At 43.5% G+C, this 20,936-nt stretch overlaps 1 protein-coding gene across 1 annotated transcript; it reads left to right on the top strand.

Annotated features, from left to right (window-relative positions):
* The first annotated feature begins 4,027 nt into the window (after positions 1 to 4,027).
* TH (tyrosine hydroxylase) lies at positions 4,028 to 20,330 on the top strand. The gene is made up of 13 exons (XM_003206277.4): positions 4,028 to 4,117; positions 8,092 to 8,295; positions 11,856 to 12,030; positions 12,287 to 12,375; positions 12,576 to 12,643; positions 14,345 to 14,395; positions 14,876 to 15,021; positions 15,366 to 15,501; positions 15,610 to 15,679; positions 16,757 to 16,813; positions 17,375 to 17,470; positions 17,627 to 17,760; positions 20,171 to 20,330. Exons 1-13 carry the CDS (start codon positions 4,028 to 4,030, stop codon positions 20,328 to 20,330), a joined length of 1,476 nt encoding a protein of 491 aa, XP_003206325.1.
* Positions 20,331 to 20,936: the final 606 nt, after the last annotated feature.

Genomic DNA, 20,936 nt, shown 5'->3' on the forward strand with positions numbered 1-20,936 from the left:
ATGTGTTATAGAACATTTTCAGATTCAGTTAAAAACTGAGCTGGCCTTCTGAAATGTGAAGTCATGAACACACAGGTTTGCACTTAGCTGCTGAAGGGTGTTGGTTGTGATCCTGCAGTCATTGGATTTGCACCCATGGGGCAAAACAATTCTGGACATCATACTTAAAAAAAATACCAATACAGATCATGGCAAAAAGGTGCTGGAGATTGCACAGCCCTCTTCCATCTCCTGTAGGAAATTATTTTCTGCCACTAGTGTGTGTGTGTGTGTATACTCCTGTGTGTATGTGTTTTCATTTTGCCATGAGATTCATCCACTGGTCGGAATAACAATCCCTGCAATGGGGCTCTTCATCTCTCAGAGCCCACCTCTACAACTCAGGGAACAGAGGACCCCCACACCTGGCCCATCTACCAGAACAGGTCTGAAGATGTTAAACCTCACCTGATCCAACTGTGCTTTTATGCCAGGGTCTCACAATACATCTCAGAACACTTAACAAGGAGCTACACAGTTATACTCCTTGCAGCTTCCCTTTCCCTGGGCTCATCTGTTGTGAGCACAAAAGCTAGTGCTTTCCAGATGATAGAATACTGCAAAGTTAAGAGATAAATATGGATTTTAATTATCCTTCTTCTTTTTTTCTCCTGTTGATGCCCCAGTCCTAGAGGCTGCAATGACATGAAAATCTAGGGTGTCATTATGGGTTATTAAACTTTGAGGCACTCAGAAGTGTTGAAAGGAAATGAGGAAAAAAAAGACATCTCTTGACGGAGATGGCTAACCACTGCTGTAATTGCTTCATATAGCAGACTGTAATTATTCAGGCTATGGAAGAAAAGAGGGAAAGGGTGAGAATAGGTGGGAGAAAGAGCACCAAGAGGACCTGGTCACTCCACATAACCACCAGGCTTTTCTCCTCAATTGCAGTGGGAGATAGCAGCTTGCCCTCAAAATGGTGGTCACAGTCCATTTCTTCAGCCCTTGGTGGGACACTTGTGCATCTCAAAGCCTGTCCCTGCACTCCCTGGACCACTAGAGAGCCCCCCACCATCACTGGGCTGGCATCATCTCTGTCACTGATTCCCCGTGGAATTTATATCAAGGCCACACACTGTTGCATGGAGATCCCTCCACCTCTCACAATGAGGGATGGCAGTCTGGCAGATGGAGGTTTTCCTCTTGGTTTACGCATCCAAAGTGCAACATCCAACAGTGTTTGCTGTTCCTGCTTTATGTCAGATAAATCCCCTAAAACACGCAGCTGGTTACACATAGCACTCGCACACATTCACAGACAGTCATGTGATTGGAGCCTGAGAAACAAAGCACTAATGAAGACCAATCCATCCATTGTATTTACTTCATAAAGCTTCCTAAATGCTCCTCTTTCATTAGAAAATTCGGTATTTAATCAACATACAAAAGCCTTGGTGTGGGAGCAGAGCCATAATTTAACCAAGTAGGCTCACACTCCTAAAAGTCATAGAATCATAAAAGTTGGAAAAGACCACTGTTACCATTTAGTCCATCTGCAACCCACCACCACCATGCCCACTGATGATGTCTCTCAGTGCCACATCTCCATATCTCTTGAACACTTCCAGAGACACTGACTCCATCACCACTCTGGGCAGCCTGTTTCAGTGCCTCACCACTCTTTCTGAGAAAAAAAAATTCCTAATACCCAATCTGAACCTTCTTCTGGCACAACTTGAGGCAATTCCCTTTAATCCTATTGCTAGTTATGCAGAAGAAAAGACCAATCCACACAATCCACACCACAACATCTTTCAGGTCACCGTTGAGAGTGACAAGGTCTCTACCTGGCCTTGTCTTCTCCAGACTGAACAATCACAGCTCCCTCACCCACTCCCCATAAGACTTGTGCTCCAAATCCTTCACAGTTTTTTTGCCCTTCTTTAGAAACACCCGAGGGCCTCAACGTCTTTTTGTAGTGAGGGAAATCGTGCCTGATATCAGCAGAACTTGCACATAAACTTAAGCAGGAGGTTTACAGAGATGCAGATGTTTTGCCCTTGGTTGCATAGGAAGCAGGACTACACTTCAGCTCTGCAGAGGCTCTGTGCTTGACAGCATTTCTGTACAATGTGGGACTTTCATCACCAGACAGACATGAGGTGACAGATTAACAGGGCTTAAAGAAAGCAGGAGTTGTACGCCTAATTTATCATCCCTATAAAGGAGAGGAATTAAAAATCAAGGGCTTTGTGATGAACTAAGAAGATGAGCTTAAGTAGAGTGCTGGATTTTGCAAGGAGAGAAACAATATGTAATGAAAAAAAGGAAATCAAAATACCTAGTTGAAGTAATCCTACATATTTGCACAATAATCTCAAAAAACTTGCCTGATGTTATCGGCTCCTTTTAAAGCCTCGATTTGTCAGAAGAGCCCTCACATGTGATCTCTGAAGCCTGCAGGAAGGCTGGCTGACTTGTTCCTTTCCCATTTTATTAAAGTACTTTATCCATTTTCTCTGTTCTTCACGTGAACTGACATTTTAAGGCTATTCTTTCAGTAACTTGATTACAAATTTGAATAAGTGGAATTTGCTTTGATGGCTGATTTTAGGTTCATCATCCCTGGCAAATGGTGTTCTAAAAAGACTAAACTAGTCACCACAAATAAAAGATCTATCACAATTGTTGTGCTTTTTGATTTTAAGAAAAGAGAATGAAGAAAACTTTTCCTCGTCCTGAGATTGAATTGAAAACCTCAGACCAAAAGTGCTGAAGTCCGGTATTCTACTTGCTGCTTTAAAGGGTAGCATAATTCAGAAGAGTACATTCAGAATGAAGATTTTATTTGATATTCAAATATGATTGTCATAACTCTCCTCCTTCCCAAGCCTGCCTTTCTTTCCTATTCAAAATCCTGGGAAGTTCTCCCAGTCTTGGAAAGCATTAGCTTGGTGCTGGAGAGTTGCTGCCAGTCAAAGAATCAAAGAATCAATATGGTTGAAAAAGATCGCTAAGGTCATTGAGTCCAATCATCAGCTCATGTCTGTAATCACTTTAAACCATGCCCCTCAGTGCCACCACTCCATGGTTTTGAACACCTTCAGGGATGGTGACTCCACCACCACTCTGGGCAGCCTTGCCAGTGCATCACTACTCCTTCTGAGAGGAGATTTTTCCTAATATCCAACCTGACCCCCTCCCCTTCCCCCCAGTGCAACTTGAGGCCATCACCTCTTGAATCCCACAGGAGGAGAAGGCCAATCCTGAATGCAGCAGGACATTTCTGGGTTGGGTCCTGCTGTGCCACGTGCTGCCACAGACCAAATTTCCTTGGGCATTTGGCCTCTGAGGCACTGCAGCAAGAATAGCCGAGCCCTTGGATAGCAGGATGCAGATGTGGGTTCTCCCCCATGTTGTTTTCTCCACAGCCTTTTTCTCCTCTAAGGATGTAAGGGGCCTAATCCTGCTCACCTGCTGTCAGCATGCCATGGCCAACCCAACTCTGGAGGTGCATGCACAAGAACAGCAACCAGTCCTGTAGCTGAGCTGGGGGAGCTGGTGCTACTTTCCTCCTCCTTTACTGTCTCAGTGACATAGCAAACAAGGGGAAAATAAAAGGCTGAATCTTTCCTGTTTATTTTGTCCTTTAACAGATCGAAATCCTTTCACGCAACGCCAAAGCCGGGAAAGTGAATCTACTAGATTGAAAAAGAGTGAGAGAATTATAACAAGAAAAAAAGAGAGGGATGAAAAACAGGGAAGAAATCTTTTGGGCACAGGCAAACAAGTGGGGGGAGCAGCAGGTCTGCGAAGGCAGGGTGTCTGCAATCTTTGTGGCGATTAGATTTAATGGGACAGAAACGCTTCTCTCCTTCACGTCCCCTCCTCCTCCCAGCCTGAGGGGGGAAAGGAGGGAGGTGGTGATGGGGGGGGTTGCGGCAGGAGGGGAGAAGCTTTGAAAGAATCTTTGACGTCAGCCTCACCCTATAAAAAGCTGGCAAGGAGCTGAAAAGCGGAGAGCAGAGCTCGTGGAAGAGTGACGATGCCAACCCCCAACATCTCCACCTCTGCAGCCAAAGGCTTCCGCAGGGCGGTGTCGGAGCTGGACTCCAAGCAAGCCGAGGCCATCATGGTAAGACAACTCTACTGCACTTCTTCCCTCTCCCCTAAAAAATGCAGCCTCTCCTCTAGCGGTAGGCAGTGGCAGACAGGCATAGAGGGGTCAACACTATCCCTAGGGGGTGTTCCCCAGCCACTTTTCTAGACCAGAAGTAAATGACCCCCACACTCATCTGTACACACTGATGTGTGAAATGCAAAGAACTAGGGGGACAAAAGCTAAAACAAATGCATCCTCACCCCCCTGCAGCCAAAAGCAACTAAAATAACCCATAGAGCTAGGGCAGGAGTAACAAGGCATCACCAGCATCTAATACAATTTGAAAAACTTAATACTATATTTCACTGCTAGACATTAAGCTGCAGAGATTTCATCTGTTATAGCATAATGGAAAAGTATGAATTTCATTTCAGACCACATGCAAGGTGCAGGCAATTCACTCAGTTTGCTGTTGCTCTCCCAGTACATCCTTCCCACATTTCTACTCCCACTCCTTCATAATTATTTAGGGGCCTTGTTTTTACTTTGAGGAATACTTCTGCACACACTAAAGCTGCAGATATAAGGGAAAGGAGAAAACTTCCCGCTGGGCTGTCAAGTGCATTTAGAAAGCAAATTCTAGTAAATCCTTTCGGTAGGCTGTAGGGATGGAGCACTAACCCAAATGGCAAGGGAGCCAAGAAAAGACTAGAGACAACGGGCATGAGACAGCTCTGCGGGTCGGGGAGGTGGCCAGGCTCAGGATGACCCCTGATGGCATGGGGAAGGGACACTCTTGGGATACTTAGCAGAAGGAAACGTGGTAGAGGCACAAAAGGAGCATTCAGCATGCCAGAAAGCAAGAGAAACAATTAACAAACAAAGAGGTAAGCTCACTTTCAGTAGTAAACAAAAGTCAGGGAAGGCTTTCCTTCTGCACAGGCATTTCCACCCTGGCAAAATAATGAACACTTAAGTAACTCTTCAAAAACAGGGATTTTCCAGACTGCTTTGTCAGATCAGTACTTGAGATTCTGGCTTGTCTGGCAAAGGGGTGAGAGTTTGGTGATCGGACAGGCGGGGATGCTGTGCTGTGTTTGATGGAAAATGTGGCCTTGGGTGCAAGGGCAGGAATCTGAGTCCTTTGGACATGTTGGCAGGAGCGTGGCAGCCTGGAAGAGCAGATATAAAACTTCAGACCACCTCTGCATCCCTTCTTGGAATAGAAAAGCAAAAAAATAAATAAAAAATAGCTCTCCTACCTCATGTGGGAGATCTCCGCAATCCGTTGGCTTATTTTGCTGGCTTGCACTAAGCGAGAGGCATGACTCTGCATTTGTGTGTGGCAGCACTCAACCCCAGCCCTCACGTTGTTCTAAGGCCATTGGCCACCCAGTCCCTACCACCACCACACCAGCAGGTCAGAGGTGGCCCCTCTGAGCTTTGCAATCTCAAGACTCACCCACACCAGAAGGTGTTTCACACACCAGCTGTGACAGCCAGAGATAAACCCCGTGGAAAATCCTTCAGGTTGTATATTTAGATTTTCTGCTCATAGTTTTTCTTTGCAAGATATCTTGCATCTGTAACAGGGATTTGGTTACAGAGCGTTTAATCAGGAGATGGCAGTGGAAGCATAATAGCAGAAAGGATTGCCTGGGATTGTTACAAATAACGAGCCTAAATGCTTTAATTCAAAGCATCACGTTTTTAACAGCTAGGCACACAGAACTACAGCAATTTCAAAGAAAGAAAAACTAACCCTTTGTACAAGGTGAATGACCAAGTCAGACTCAGATCCCAGAGAGGTAAAGAAGTGTTCTGCAAAATTAAATTTCTCACTTTAGCTGGAAAGGCACTGAGGGAGTTAGTCCACAGGGAAAGTCAGAAATCCCGTGTAAGAGCATCTTCCAAAGAATAGAAGTCATTTATCACAAGAGATCATTTTGGCTAGTTTATATTAAAAATAGTGCCTAATTTCCAGAAAAAGGAGGCAACATCCTGGAGAGCATAAATGGTGAGAAACGGGAGAGATGATGCTGAGAGGAAAAGCATCCACGCATCAAGCAGGCAGACCCCTCCTGATGTTCTCCTAAACAAAAAACTGCTTTGCCCTTTTTTTTTTTTTTATGAACTTCCCCACTCCAAGTGTGGATCTAAGCCCCTAGACATGGACCAAACCCCCTGCTTCTGCCTGTTGGCAGCATAGTTCTACCATCATAACTCCTCCTAGCGGAAATTTAACTTGATTTATAGCAGTCTGGCTTCCTCTCCTTCCATCCTCTCCATTCCAGAAGAAAATCCCTATTGCGCTTTTGCACCTCTGGGCATAATGCCATAAAACTTCTTTAGCTGAAACGCTTCGCACTGCTGAAAAGCACAGACCCTGTTTGCCCTGCTTATTGCAGGCACCTGAAAGCAAACACTAGCTTAGCTTTAAACACAGTAGCAATATAAAATACGCGCTTAAAGCCAAGCATGTGCTTACAAGTTCTTAGAAGTTAAGACCAGGGTATTTACTAGAGGTCTTTTCTCTTTAGGTGCAAATACCACCAAATCAGACAATGCGCACTTATTTGTTAGGTGATATTTTTTTGGTGCCTCTAGGAATAAAGTAGCTGAGGATCAGCAAATATCACTTCAGAGGGGTTTCTTTATTAAAAAAGAGGACAAGGAAGAAGCGCGTGGGCTGATATCTAGAGATATGGTGTTTTTCAGGCTGCATTTCAAATGTCAGAGGGAAACCATGAAGCTGTGCACTGCTAAAGCATCCAAGAGGGTTCTCAGAGGAAACATCACAGGGGACTTCAAAAATAATAGAGAAAATAGGCTTAGTAGTTGAGCAGGCTGTTTTCTGAAGGGAAATATTCTCCAAAGTTTCAAAGGGGAGGGAAGGCATTGTTTGTTAGGCATCTATCTACCAAATGCCTTCATTAGAATTAGAGGATAAAAAAATACAGCCAGTCCATCTCTGTGAGTGGATGCTGAACGGCCTTATAAGCTATCCCCTGCCTCTGGTTTCTTTTAGCAAGTTCTAAGGCTCCGTCCTCTGCTTTGAGAGCCTAACACAGAAAATTGGAACCAACTGAACTGCCTCAAAATGGAAGGCTTACTGCAGAAAGACCGGAAACAAATAAGTTGGCATATGAGCTATTAGTATAACAAAAGCAGCAGCAGTGAAGGAAACAGTTCATAGCTCACTGTAAATATAAAAGAGCCACTTAACATGGCTCCAGGCACAGAGGTGCAGCAGGTTAGCTGTAATTCCAAGTAACTGTAGGGCTTAGCTAGGACAAAACAAACCACCAGAGAAGTGGGAGGACTTTTCAGGTATGCATGGATGCGGCTCCAATTGTAAGTCAGTGGGCAAGCATCCACTTAAATCAGAAGAAAATGCCTGTGGGATATTTTTTTTACTCTTTCAGAGCAACTGAGGACATACAGGCACAGGGCTGTGAAGAGAACATGAGTGCATGTGGTGTGCTTAGGCTGGTGGCTGCACTGGGCCCTGGGAGCAGATTGGCTACTGTACTAATACACCTATAAACAGTTCATATTTCCTGGCCAGGGCACAGCTGCAGGCTTCAGTTGCACCTCATAGCATGTCTTTTTCTTAAATGATTTTGTGTTTATGTAGCACCTCTTCCCTTCAGTTTACGAGATTTTACGAGACTCCTTAAAACGATACAAGATTGTTTCTGATTTTCAGTTTTTGAAGAATATATACATACATATATTGCTGGAGAAGGTGTGGGAGAAAAGCCCACTTCAGCCATCCTGTAACCATAATTAGCTTTTTCCCAAAAGGTCACAGTTCTGAAAGTTCAGTTCTAAAGCCTTAGTTCTCAACACTGGATCTTCCTTTGCAAAGCTAAGCAAGTCAGCCCAGCCTTTCCAATCTTCCTCTGATGAGGCACTCCAGTCACATCTCACGCAGCTACCAGAGTTGCTTCTGATCCCCTCTACAGCTCCCTAAGAATTGTTACTTATTTCTATTCTGCATTCAGTCTCCGCGGTTCATTGGTAGACGCCAAAGCCTCATTGAAGATGCCAGGAAGGAACGAGAGGCTGCAGCTGCAGCCACTGATGCTGCAGAGTCGACAGAGACAATTGTTTTTGAGGAGAAGGATGGGAGAGCCATGCTGAACCTGTTCTTCATGCTCAAGGGTGCCAAGACCTCTCCACTCTCACGAGCACTTAAGGTGTTTGAGGTGAGTCTCTAACCTGCTTCATTGGACTCAAGGAACACTATGCTTCTCATGGTGGTTTGAAGAGAAATATCCCTTGAATCTACCAAGGAAGATTCAAACTAGTTCTGACTACTGCAAGTTAAGAGTTAACTGTCTGCATGATCTCCCCACAGTCATGCTTTGCTCATGCCCTAACATGCCCACACTAGGAATGTGCTTTTATAACATTGGGGCTCGACTTTGCTTAATTACTGAAGTCAGCCACACAATTTCACACCCACAATACACACCCATATTATTTGTAGCATACTCTGACAGCACCCTCTACTGCTCAGCACTATGTGCACTGAGCTCTGATCAAACATTCAAAACACACCATGTGCCCTACATGGCTACAGAACAAATTCCCTTTCCGCAATACTGATCAGCTGCTGGGTCAAGGCTTTGATAATCTAAGAATTGAGTGTTAAAGGTTGTGTTGGTTCCTCCACAGAGGTGCATCCTATAAATAGCTTTAAAACTGATGAAAACTCATATCTGATTGCACTTTTGTCCTCTAGCCAGCAATATAATCTTCTATTATCTAGGATCTCTGTACCATGAATGGAAAGATTGAGATAAGTATTGGCTATTTAAACAGTTATCAAAACATGACAACTTGCATTTATATAGTTCATTCTCATCCAGAAGGATTCAAAAGTGTTTTGCAAACTGGGGATCTGTGCTATGTTTTATCTATAGTAGTTTAATCTCATTAAACTTCAGCAGTGAGAGGACAATTTGTTCCCATTCATCAGTCACATGGATCATAAGGGACCTACAGAGGTTTCTAGTTCAACCTTCTGCACATAGCTGGTCTAGTTGCAGTGTGTTACTCATGGCCATGTTTGTAAAGTAGAGATTCTAGAGTCTTCTTGACTATTTGTGTAGTGTTTTACCGCCTTCATGGTAAAGAAAAAAAGTTGTGGGTTTTTGTTTTTGTTTTTTTTTTTAATATCCTTGCTTCCAGTTTGTGTCCATTGCCTCTTATCCTACTGCTATGCACTTTTAAGATGAGCTTGGCTCTGTCTTTACACCCTCTCACCAGGTACCAGGTTAAAGCAATCTGATTTCCCCTGCACCTTCACCTCTTAAGGCTGAGCAAATCCAATTCCCTCCTTCTTTGCTCATATAACATGCTCCAGCCACCTGTTCACCTTGCTAGCCATCCACTATACCTACTACTGTATATCAATATATTTCTTCTATGGGACACAGCATACCACATATGGTCTTCTTCATCACAGATACAGAGGAGGAATCACTTCCCTTGACCTGTTGTCTACAGGCTTGTAACTACTAGTTAGTATGTGACTTCACTGTCACAAGAGCATAAAGGTTGCTCATATATTAGTATTCTCTATTACTACACAAAACTCTCTTCCCTACAAAATTAGACTCCTTGTGGGGTAAACCAGATTATCAGCAACACTACATCACAAAACGGCTACCTAACAGCCATAAACATTAAAACAAAACAAAACAAACAAACAAACAAAAAAAACTATTTCTGTGGGGATGAATATTTTCCTGAAATTAGAAGACATTATAGCTACAGCCCATGCAGCACCATGTCTGATAATCTTCTGAAAAGCGTTTTAGACTTTTAACACTTAAAAAACATCTCACATTTTCTCTAAGAGGATGGTTGTAAGAAAAAACTGTTTCTGGGCAACATTCTGTTCTTATTTCAAAAGAATCCCTCAAACACACGTGTCAAGCAGAAGTGTAATACTTTTCTACCAGTACATTTCATGTCACCATGATTGTGTCTCCTTCCTAAGAGAAGCACAATGCTGCCAGGAAAGTAAAATAAATAAATAAATAAAAACCCATCAGTGTAACATTTCAAATGCAACACACTGCTTAGCAGGTATGAAGCATGGAGGTGTAGGCTCTTGTACTTTGCAGACTGCATGTTACAGCGCATTTTAGGTCTATAATTTAAATAGCTTTTAAACATCAAGGAAGAGACAGGGGCAGCTTACATCCAAATATTGTTTGTTTCTTTCTGGAGAAAATTACTTGCAGCATCAAGATCTGCTTTGGAGAAAAAAAAAAAAGGAAAAAAAAAAAAAAAAGCTCTTCGATCTTGTCACAGAGAGAGCTTTAGAGATAATAAAAAGACAAACATGTCAAGCCACAACAGAGAAAGATTCATTTCCCAGATCCCTCTGGCAATGCAGGTACAAGATATGAAAGCAGACGGGCATAATGACATTTGCCTCATCATAAACCAGGCTGCAGGGAAACTGGTTTCACTCTGCTGTATGTGTTACATGCAGTCAAAGCATAGGTAATGCAATCACAGCTGTCAGATTAATGCAAAGGTATTGATTGTTGAGGGGACAATGTAATATTGAAGTTGGTAGGTACATTCAAAAACACAGTCCTAAATTTAATTTACCTGTGGCATCGCATCTGTTCCTTCTCATCTGCCTCTGATTAACAAAAGAAATAATACTCTTTCTTCTACCAAAGATATCTCAGAGACATTGAAAAGATTGTGTCATTGTCCATGGACTCGTGCTTGTACTCCAGATTTTCACAGAGATGAAGAAAGCATCCAAAATTCTACCAAGACCTTTTGGAAGACTGTAGATTCTGTTCTGTCCCCTTCTGAATTCACACAAAAAAATGAGTTCTAATGATGAGCTCCAAAGTAACTACTAGAGTCTGAGCAGAATTTAGCAACCTGCTGGATGTAGACAGAACAAACGTTCCTCTTAAACTTCTTCCTCTCCTCCTCAAGAACCCTCACAAAACAAGCAAAACAACAGCAAAATAAAACTGAGGAAAATGATGGGGTGCAAGTCTTATAGGAGTATTTATGTCAGTCACTGTTGACAAGAATGAGGCTAGACTCTTCAAATGACGTTAAGTAGCAATAAGGTGGCTGTTAAATCAATGTCACGAGTCCCTCAGGAGGTCTACCAAACGTATGAAATGGGGGTGAGATCCTGTTTCTCAGACAAAAAACTAGACAACCTAGCTATTCACATTTTTTCAATGACTGGCTTAAAAACAAATTAAAACGTCTATAGATTTCCTTCAGCTGTAAATCAGCAACTGAACGATCACTTCAGATTTTACGCTCAAGTGTGTGTGTATTCATCTGCGATTGGGCGTGTAGTGGGTGAGTTAAACCTCTGTTTTTCTATGGATATCAAACACTTGTGATGGCAGGCAAGGGGAACCTACGCACCCGGCGACGGCAGTCCCGCGCGTTCAGCACCACGGCCAGCACCACACACCGGCTCTCGGGCTGCTCCTCGCCCCCCTACATTACCACCAAAAATCCACTCATTAAAGGAAAAAGGGGACCATAGGAAGTTGCTTTCCACCCTAGCGACTTCCCCTCTCAGAAGCAAAACCTGGATAACGGATAAGCAAGTTTACCTCAGTCAAAATAATTTTTAACAAAGCAACAGGGACCTCCCCACAAACATACACGTATGGATATCTTTGGAAAGCATCAGTAGTTTTTTCAAGTGTTACAGACTTGTTTAATGCTTTTGTTCTTCTTCCCCCTGTTCTACAAGACATTTGAAGCTAAAATCCACCACTTGGAGACAAGACTCAGCCGAAAGCCCCGTGAAGGGACTGCTGAACTGGAATATTTTGTGCGCTGTGAGGTGCACAGCTCTGACCTCAATACTTTCATTAGCTCCATCAAGAGGGTAGCAGAAGATGTGAGGACCACTAAGGAAGACAAATGTAAGAAAAATATAAATTATTCTATGTATATATTTTTTTTTCCTTTTTTTGGGGGGTTGTATGGTTGAGACAGAAACGGGGTAAAGATTTCAATATTCTCAGAAAAGAAGCGATACTGAATGCCGAAGTGAGACTGAATGCTGAGTGTGACCGAGAGAAGACTGCCTCAGGATCACCTCCTTACACATTTCTCCACAAAGTCTCACATTCATCCTTTGCTTCCACAGACAGCTTCTCTTCTTCTCTCTCCCCACAGTTCACTGGTTTCCCAGAAAAATATGTGAATTGGACAAGTGCCACCATTTGGTCACCAAGTTTGACCCTGACTTGGACTTGGATCACCCGGTGAGTGTATAGGTACATATCTGTGTTTGAGTCCTGAGCCAGCTCTCAGAAATAAGGAGCTAGAGAACAGCTACTCATGCAGCTGGTCAGGGAATTGTACCAGAACCACCAGTTGCTCCAGACAGCAACAAACTTTATCAGGTTAGAAATTTAGTAACTGATTAAAAGCACTGTGTTTATGTTCCTATTTTTCATCCTAGGGCTACTCTGACCAGGTATACCGCCAGAGGAGGAAATCAATAGCAGAAATTGCTTTTCACTATAAGCAGTAAGTATCATCCCTCACAATCGTGCAGGAATAATACCATGTCAAAACAACCTATTGAGAAGTAATTAATGCTACATGCATGACACCTCTTTTGTGTTTTCTCCCATTTAGCCTTTCCACCTTCTTCTGTATGCTTCTTCTCTCCATGCATTCCAGTTCCTTCCTAATTTAAAAATGTCTGTAGTCATTTATTCATATATTGATACAGTCAGAACAAACTCGCTGCATAACAAAAGATGCGTATAATTCCACCAGATCCCCAACTTAACTATGAACTGTTGCAGACTCTTTTAGAATGACATCTAGTCTCAACTTCAAAGTTTCATAAACCGAAAAAAGTTATCATATGTCTGGAAAACTTATTCCAGTGTGTCATTATACTGACTGAAAAGAATGTTTAATTTCAAAATGGAACATCAATAGATTTAGCTTTTGCCCAGTGGATCATACACATCTTTCATAGAGTTCTATCACTTTTTCCACCCCATTATGATATTTATAGACTCCTAACTCTTTCTGATAAATTAAATAGATTCCAGTAATGGTCTCATAATTGTCCTATATAGAATTAAGACTATCTCTCGTACTGCTACTTAATACTCTCATTCTGATGTAAGTAGTGATAGCACTAAATCTCTTCACAACATCAATCAGAGCTCCAGTGTTCAGCTGGGTTAGTAAAACACTCCCTAGATCCTATTCAGTAACACTGTCTTTCACCACAGTGCCTCTTTTAGCAGCACTTAAATGTAGATTCCTTTAGTGAGCCATGCTGAAAGCAAGCTATGGATATTATCTGGATCACCTTCTTGAGCTATCTGCACACTTGATGTGATCCAGCCATGGCTTACTGACTGCTCTGTTAAATCACATGTTTGATGCACATTCAAAGCTTGGAATATATACAATAGTTTTTTGTCTTGTACTGATATTAAATACATAGGAAATAACTGCACTAGCAAGAGAGTCCCAAGGGATTGAGTATAAATACTCTATTAAGATGATGCACCCATTTAGGATGCCTTTTCTTGCCTCTCATTAGCATTAGTTAGCATTCATAGGCTGCAGTGTAACATCCCTTCAGGCTCTTAATGGAACAGGAACTATGCTCTATCACTGTAATATATGAATATCACATTCATTCAAAAATACAGAACAAAGATATAGGGAATATAATTATGATGCAGAAAAGGCAAGAGCACCAGTCTTCTTCAATCCCCACTTATAATAAAGAATGTATTTTCCTGCTGCCCTTAGTCTCATGGACAATACTTTTTCCCCCCCCCCCTGCAGTTCAAATGTGTTTAGTTGTCCTTATTATCTACTTTCATTTACCAGCCACTGATTCATTCTAATAATCATCAGCTCCCTGCAGCTTAGGCACATGAAATTAATTTATTCTCACAAAAGGCTTCCCATTTTTTCAGTGAAAACCATATTGACTGGAAATACTGAGTCTGCTAAGCTTCTGCTCATCCTTTGCTTATTTATAACTTCCAGTGAGATTAATGTTTTTCTGCCCATTACTGCACCTGTGCAAATGACCTAGCATCAAAAGTTTGTCTTTCCTGACACCTTGTTTATTTTAAAGAAGTTTGATCACCATCATACAGAACTTCCCCCAAAGGGCTTCCTTCTCAACAGGGAAAGGAGCTTGGCTTGTGTTCTTCTACTGTCAGTAACAGTGCATTTGCCTTGCAGTGGAGACCCAATCCCTCATGTGGAGTACACAGCAGAAGAGACTGCTACCTGGTGAGTGCTGATATAATCCATAACTCATGGCTTCAGCACTAGAAACTAGGAATCAAAACCTGGATTGTTGTAGTGATTTGCAAAAAGACCCCTAAGAGCTTCATCAAAGAGAGCTTCCCCAGAGAGGAAGTTACATCAGTCAGGGGCTACCACTGAGAACTCTGACTCTTAAACAAGGTCACATTTTGTTTATATTGACTATCTGTATAGTACAGCTCCAGGAATGACATACAGGAAATATTTTAATTCCAGGTAATGACTTTAATACCATCTTCTGATCTTGAAGGTCAGTGTAGATACGACTGATGCTTCATGCTCCTCCAAATATGTACATTTGTGTACCCCTATAAACATGCAAAGAGGCAGACTTAGTCCTGCAGAAAGCACAGAACAAGAAATCTAGAAGCATGAGAACCTGGTAGCATGTGTCCAGAGGAACAAGTAGCCAAGTCATTGACTGTGTCATTTCTTGCCCTGAAGGAAGGAGGTATACAGCACTCTGAAGAGCCTGTATCCAACCCATGCCTGCAAGGAGTACCTAGAAGCTTTTAATCTACTGGAGAAATTCTGTGGCTACAATGAGAACAACATCCCCCAGCTGGAGGAGGTCTCCCGCTTCCTGAAAGGTGAGTACAAGTTCCTGATGGAGCACAGAAAAGCCCAGGGGACCTGGATCTGGGGCTGCCAGGGCTCCAGCACAGCAGTGGCAGCTGCAATGGGAAAATCTAAATATGGAGGAGGAAAGGTGGTTGAACACACAACTAAACAGGGTTAGTTCAACTGAAAGTCAAGACCGTCATCAACCCCACTGAACAACTATGAACTCCCTAGTAGAAGCAGGAACATTGGTTTTGGCAGTGAAGGAGCTGTTTATCTTCCAGCACTGAATATTTTTCTTTAGATGCTGGAATCATAAGACAGCACAGCCTGCGATCTGCCCCCTCACACAAAGCCTTGTGCTCTGTTTCAGAGAGGACTGGCTTTCAGCTCCGGCCTGTGGCCGGCCTGTTGTCTGCACGTGACTTCCTTGCCAGCCTGGCCTTCCGTGTGTTCCAGTGCACACAGTATATCCGCCACGCGTCTTCACCCATGCACTCCCCTGAGCCGTGAGTACTGCTGGCCCTGGCAGCCAGCAAGGAACGTTTGGCTTTTTCCCTAATGGGCAAGCTATCTGCTGCTGACTGCATTTTCCTCCTTCCCCTGGGCAATGGCAGGGACTGCTGTCATGAGCTACTGGGGCACGTCCCAATGCTGGCTGACAAGACGTTTGCCCAGTTCTCGCAGGTAAGGTAGTTTTCTGCTGCTTCTCCTCAAGAGTGTAAGGGAGTAGGAGAGAACCCAAACAGGCCTGATGGTCACACTTCTGGCAAGGATGTTGCCTGGAGGAGATTTTCTCCTCTCCACCCTTCTCTTGGGTTTTCATTACACCACACCAGCAGCTGAGCACTGGTTTGCTGAAAGGGGTTTCTACAGGACACAACAACATACTCCAAATCAAATGCTATAGCAATAGCACATCCAGCACTTATTTGTAGTGAAGATGTCTGCTCGGGACAGATTTTGCAATATTTATGCACATCTGGGTTTGGTACTTGTTCCTTCAACGTGTGACATGACTGCCTCAGTTCCAACTTTGGCTGATGCCTATTTGCTTTTGGCATTGACTTTTCTTACCAACCTTACACCCTTCTTCTAGGCTATAAACTGAAGAATACTTATCAGCCTTTTAATCTGACTGCAACTAAGCAACAAAAAAGGTTTGGTAGCTCAGGTAGACCATATCTGTTTTTTCCAGGCAATAACAACAGAGAAATCTGTGTGTAAGGGCCTTGCTAATGGTCTTTCAGTAGTCATCAAGAAAGAGGTGGGTTTAAGGAAAAGGTGATCATGAATAGTTTGGTGGTGATGAAGGAAGGGAGACCCCCAAGAATGGGGAGAACAAGGGAGTACCAGCCTGAAGGTGCTGGGACAGCTGGAGAATGACCACAGCAGGAGCCACCAGGTAGGGGACATGGGCAGCAGGGGAAGGGGAGGAAGAGATCAAAAAAGGATGTGCAAAATAAATATTTCAAACAAGTTGTTCCAATAGAAACACTGGCTAATGTGAATTCCCTGACACCAGCTACAGAGCAGGTTATGAGATAGACAGAAATTCCCAAAGCAACATCTTGATATTTCCTTTACTCTCACTATCCACAAGAAAGATGCACTATGAGTTTTCATAAATACTAACTGAAGAAATACTAACTCAGAAATACTAATTCAGAAATACTAACTGAGAACTGAATAACTGACCAAGCTCCTACATGCTTAAATGGATCTTGCTGCAAATCTATCCTGACATCACTCTTATATTCCCAGGACATTGGGCTCGCATCTCTGGGAGCAACTGATGAAGAAATTGAGAAACTGGCTACAGTAAGTTTTTCTGTCAGCCCCAGAGGAACCCCAGTTCCTCCACTAGAATGGTTGTGATGCTAGAGGTGCAGCCTGGTACCCCTGCATTCGCAGGTTTGATGACCCCAAACAAGCTGCCCCCAGATGATCATGCAGAACAGAGATCAGATGAACAGCAGAGCTCACTTGCACATTAACCCAATTTTCAGAGGCACCAGAGTATCAACGAGCATCATATTTCTAACAGCATTGCTGGGATTCTTTGGTACAGGATTAAATTACATTCACTTCCTCTGGCTCTACCTCAGCAAGGTGACTGGCCTGCTCCAAGGGCACCCAACAATGGCACCAAATGCAGTGGCCAGGGGCACAGTTTGTCCTGGCATGGCAGAAGTTTAGTTTAACACTCTGCTCTGGCAGCGCTGGCTGCAGGGTAAGGAGGCAGAGGATTATCCTTCATGCAATTTGGTGGCCACGCCAGGCACACATTCATTCAAACATCTCCAAACCCTTACCACAGTGCACAGACAAGGAAATGAAGAGGAATTTTGCCCACCATTTGTTTTTCTTTTCTTTTTACAGCTTTACTGGTTTACAGTGGAGTTTGGACTCTGCAGACAGAATGGGATAGTCAAAGCCTATGGGGCAGGGCTCCTGTCTTCCTATGGGGAGCTCATAGTAAGTCCCAGCACAAACTACTACTCTACACCACACTCCAAAACCCTTCTTCCTCTGAGCAGCTGTAATGTCTTTTGCTGATCTATTCTCCATTTCTAGCATGCTTTCTCTGGGTTCTTTGATTTCACACTGAAACTTTTCCCACTGTGTCCATAGCACTCCTTGTCAGATGAACCAGAGGTACGAGACTTTGATCCTGATGCTGCTGCCGTTCAGCCCTACCAGGACCAGAACTACCAGCCTGTGTATTTTGTGTCTGAGAGCTTCAGTGATGCCAAAAACAAGCTGAGGTAGGACTGGGCACTGAGGGAGAACCAAACAAAGGAACACAAAGCTAGATTATTTCAAAACAAGGCTTGGCACCATAGCTGCTTCCAGTATATAATCTCAGAAGAGATCTGGAAAGAGTTCAGTTAGTCTTTCAAAAATTCAGGCCTAAATAAACATTCACCCAGCTTTTAAATGGAGTAATTTATCAGTTCCTACAGGTCCCAGCTTCTCCCTGATTGGGACACCAACTATCCAGCAAAAGGTAGGCTGAAGAGTTTGGAACAGAGAGAGAAGTACTCATTGAGGCAAGGCTGAGAGAGTTAAAGAACAGACAAATCTAGCACAGCTCCCTAATTCTCAAAAGGAGATAAAGATCACCTCCAGCTCCCAGGAGAGGTTGGGCAATATAGTAGAGAGCTGGTGGGAAGTCCAGAAGACAGAGGCTCAGAGAACTCATCACAACTTCCTCTGCTTCCTTGCCAAAGAAAAGCCAGGTCAGGCACCAGCCAACCAACACAGCAGTCTCCCACCAGCACATGTCCCTCTGGAACACATCAGTTGTATCATATAAGAGATTTAGGAGACACGCAAAGAGCTGCTCAAAATGTTTCTGATCTCTGAATTTAAGAGGCAGAAAAGGTGTTTGTCTTTCAGAGTAAAAGCTGGGCAACTTACACATCTATCTTTCAACTAGCAAAAATCTCAGCCATTCTTTGTACCTTGGACACAAGGAAAAACAATTGCATGACATAGATTCATTGGAAAAAGGGAGTTTTTCTTCCTGTAGCGTGGTTGACAGATCCCATGCATTATCTCACTAGTATAAGCTTGGTTTCCACATCATGTGGAACTGCAAACATGTTGAGACTGCAGGGGTAGCTCTGTGCACAGACATCAGTTCAGAATAACATCCTGGCCATAGTCAGAGTGATTTACAGGAGGAAAACTCAGTCCTGTCACATTTAGTTGCAAGAAGAAACTTTTGCGTATATCGTTTTGTCTTGGCATAGAGAGGGTGTATGTTGAGACAAAGCATCACACAGCATGCATGACTTTGCAGATCCCACAAATGAGATATTTCACACAAGTAACATGGCAAGTTTTGACATATTTCAACTTCTGCTTTTACGGCACTCACTTGCACCACTCATATAACCCAGGGTCCAGATGCTCAAAAGCAAGCACCTAGGAAACCCTTCCTCTCACACGCAGTCTGCTTTAAAAAAAAAAAAAAGCACCCAGCTGTTGGCTCATGGGTCATTTCCTTGCATTTAAAAGGGGGAAAATACACTACTTATTCAAACTTAAGCTAGAAAATGTTGACAGTGGCAGGCACTTAAAAAAATCCTCAACCAGCTTGCAGCTTTGGCTATGTGATCCCTGGTCTTCTCTGTAGCCAGTGATGTTTTTCTCCCAAATCCTGGTAATCAGACTTCCTACGGCACACAGAATCAGCCCAGGGCGCATTAGAGGAAGCCATGCACTTCCCATTCCGTGCAGACCTACGATAGCCACAAGAGGGTACCCTAAGCTAAGCAATTCGGGAGCGGAAGGTTGAAGCCTTCGCAATGAGCATGCCTGCCCCAGTGCTTGTTTCTCCTTTCATCATCACAGGTCTTTTCAGTCTGAGATTTTAGCCATAAGTACACAAACGTAGATTCCCACCTCAGTATTAAGAATCAAAAAGGAAAAACCCACAAACCTACCTTGTCAAGTGCCTTGGAGCTGAATATGAGAAGCCTTCCTCTTGCTGTGTTCACCATGACCTCCTTGAACAGTTGGCCACGTAATCCTGGTGACAAAGTCTTGCTCTTGAGATGTGCCAGGAGAAGTCAGGGTTGTCACTCAGGTTCAGGCTTCAGTTGGCTCTGGGTGTGAATTGGTGCAGCATTGCTCAGCTCACCCTGGTGATGCTATTCCCATCCCTGCGCACAGGTCTGACCTGCTGCCTCTCAGTTCTATCCTAACATGGCCTGCAGCTAGTCAGCTCCTCCCTAAGAAGAGATTAGAAAACAAGTGAATGACAGAAAGGATTTAGGAATGTAATACTACCATGCCAGGGGTTTTCCCTGCAATTAGTGTCTAAATCTCCTTGGTATTTTTGAAAGAAAAAGAATTTAAGTAGAAAGTGCTTGGAGATAGCCATAGGGTGACAAGTTCAGTGTACTCTCCAGTTTGGTGCAAGCCCATGTTTTCAGCCCCAAGAAACTCGGTGTCAAACTCAGTGTCCTCCTGGCTGAATGGAGTGATCTCAGTCACCTCTACACCCCTGTAAAGATGGGAAGATGAGAAACCAAATGTTCTGTACTAAGTTGGATGTTCTAAGAGAGGCATTTGCCTGTTGTGATCTGAGTGAACAGCGATGGGGAGGGCAGGAGCTGGGCTCAGGATCTGTTTCTTGTACCAAGACCTTGTACCCTTCCCTTACAGGAACTATGCAGCACATATCAAGCGGCCCTTCTCAGTGAAATACGAGCCCTACACCCACAGCATCGAGCTCCTGGACAGCCCCCAGACCATCTGCCATTCCCTGGAGAGTGTAAGGGACGAGCTTCATTCGCTGATTAACGCGCTCAATGTAATCAGTTAATAAGAGAACTGGGCTCTTCCATTCCTCTCTACCCTCCCCTGTTCCTAGCCCATAACTTTTAACTGTTGTCTCCAAACATTTGCACTGCTGCCCATCCTCATGCTACCCCAACAGTTTGCCACATTGGAATGTAGGGCCAGCTCAGAGGAAGGCAGAGGGACAAACCCAAGGCCTGCTGGCATCTTGGGTGACTTTGCCGTTGTCTGCTGGGAGAGATTTAACACTGTCCAAAGACATGGGTCAGGCTAAAAAGTTGAAGTTAAGAGTTGTGTACTAGGTCCCTGGATGCAAGGAAGGGAGAGAAGCTGCTTTACCAAAAGCCAGTTTCATTAAAAGGAAAAGAACAAGAAAGAAGTAAAAAGGTTTTTTTTTTTTTTTTTTTTTCTTCTCAGTTTGAGAGAATAAGTTAGTCTGCCTTTTTAACTCCAAAACAAGTCCCTACTACAATTCCACAGAGGACACCAGTCTCCACCACCTCAAGCCTGTTACAGCCCCTTGCACTTAGGAAATTCAAAGCTGATTAGGAGTACTTCTGCTTGAAGATCATAACATCTAAGGTCTCAGCTCCCAGCCTCCCCTCAGCTTCTTGCTGACAAGCCCCTGTGC

This window comes from Meleagris gallopavo, chromosome 5 (genome assembly GCF_905368555.1).
Source record: "Meleagris gallopavo chromosome 5, MGAL_WU_HG_1.1, whole genome shotgun sequence".
In the NCBI taxonomy this organism is placed as follows: Eukaryota; Metazoa; Chordata; class Aves; order Galliformes; family Phasianidae; genus Meleagris; species Meleagris gallopavo.

Bases quoted from the DNA above. Each gene is read 5' to 3' on its own strand.
- TH (XM_003206277.4), top strand. From the start codon at position 4,028: ATGCCAACCCCCAACATCTCCACCTCTGCAGCCAAAGGCTTCCGCAGG. The intron at 12,644-14,344 runs GTAAGTATCATC...TTTGCCTTGCAG, and splicing joins ATTGCTTTTCACTATAAGCA to TGGAGACCCAATCCCTCATG. The intron at 15,502-15,609 runs GTGAGTACTGCT...GGGCAATGGCAG, and splicing joins CCCATGCACTCCCCTGAGCC to GGACTGCTGTCATGAGCTAC.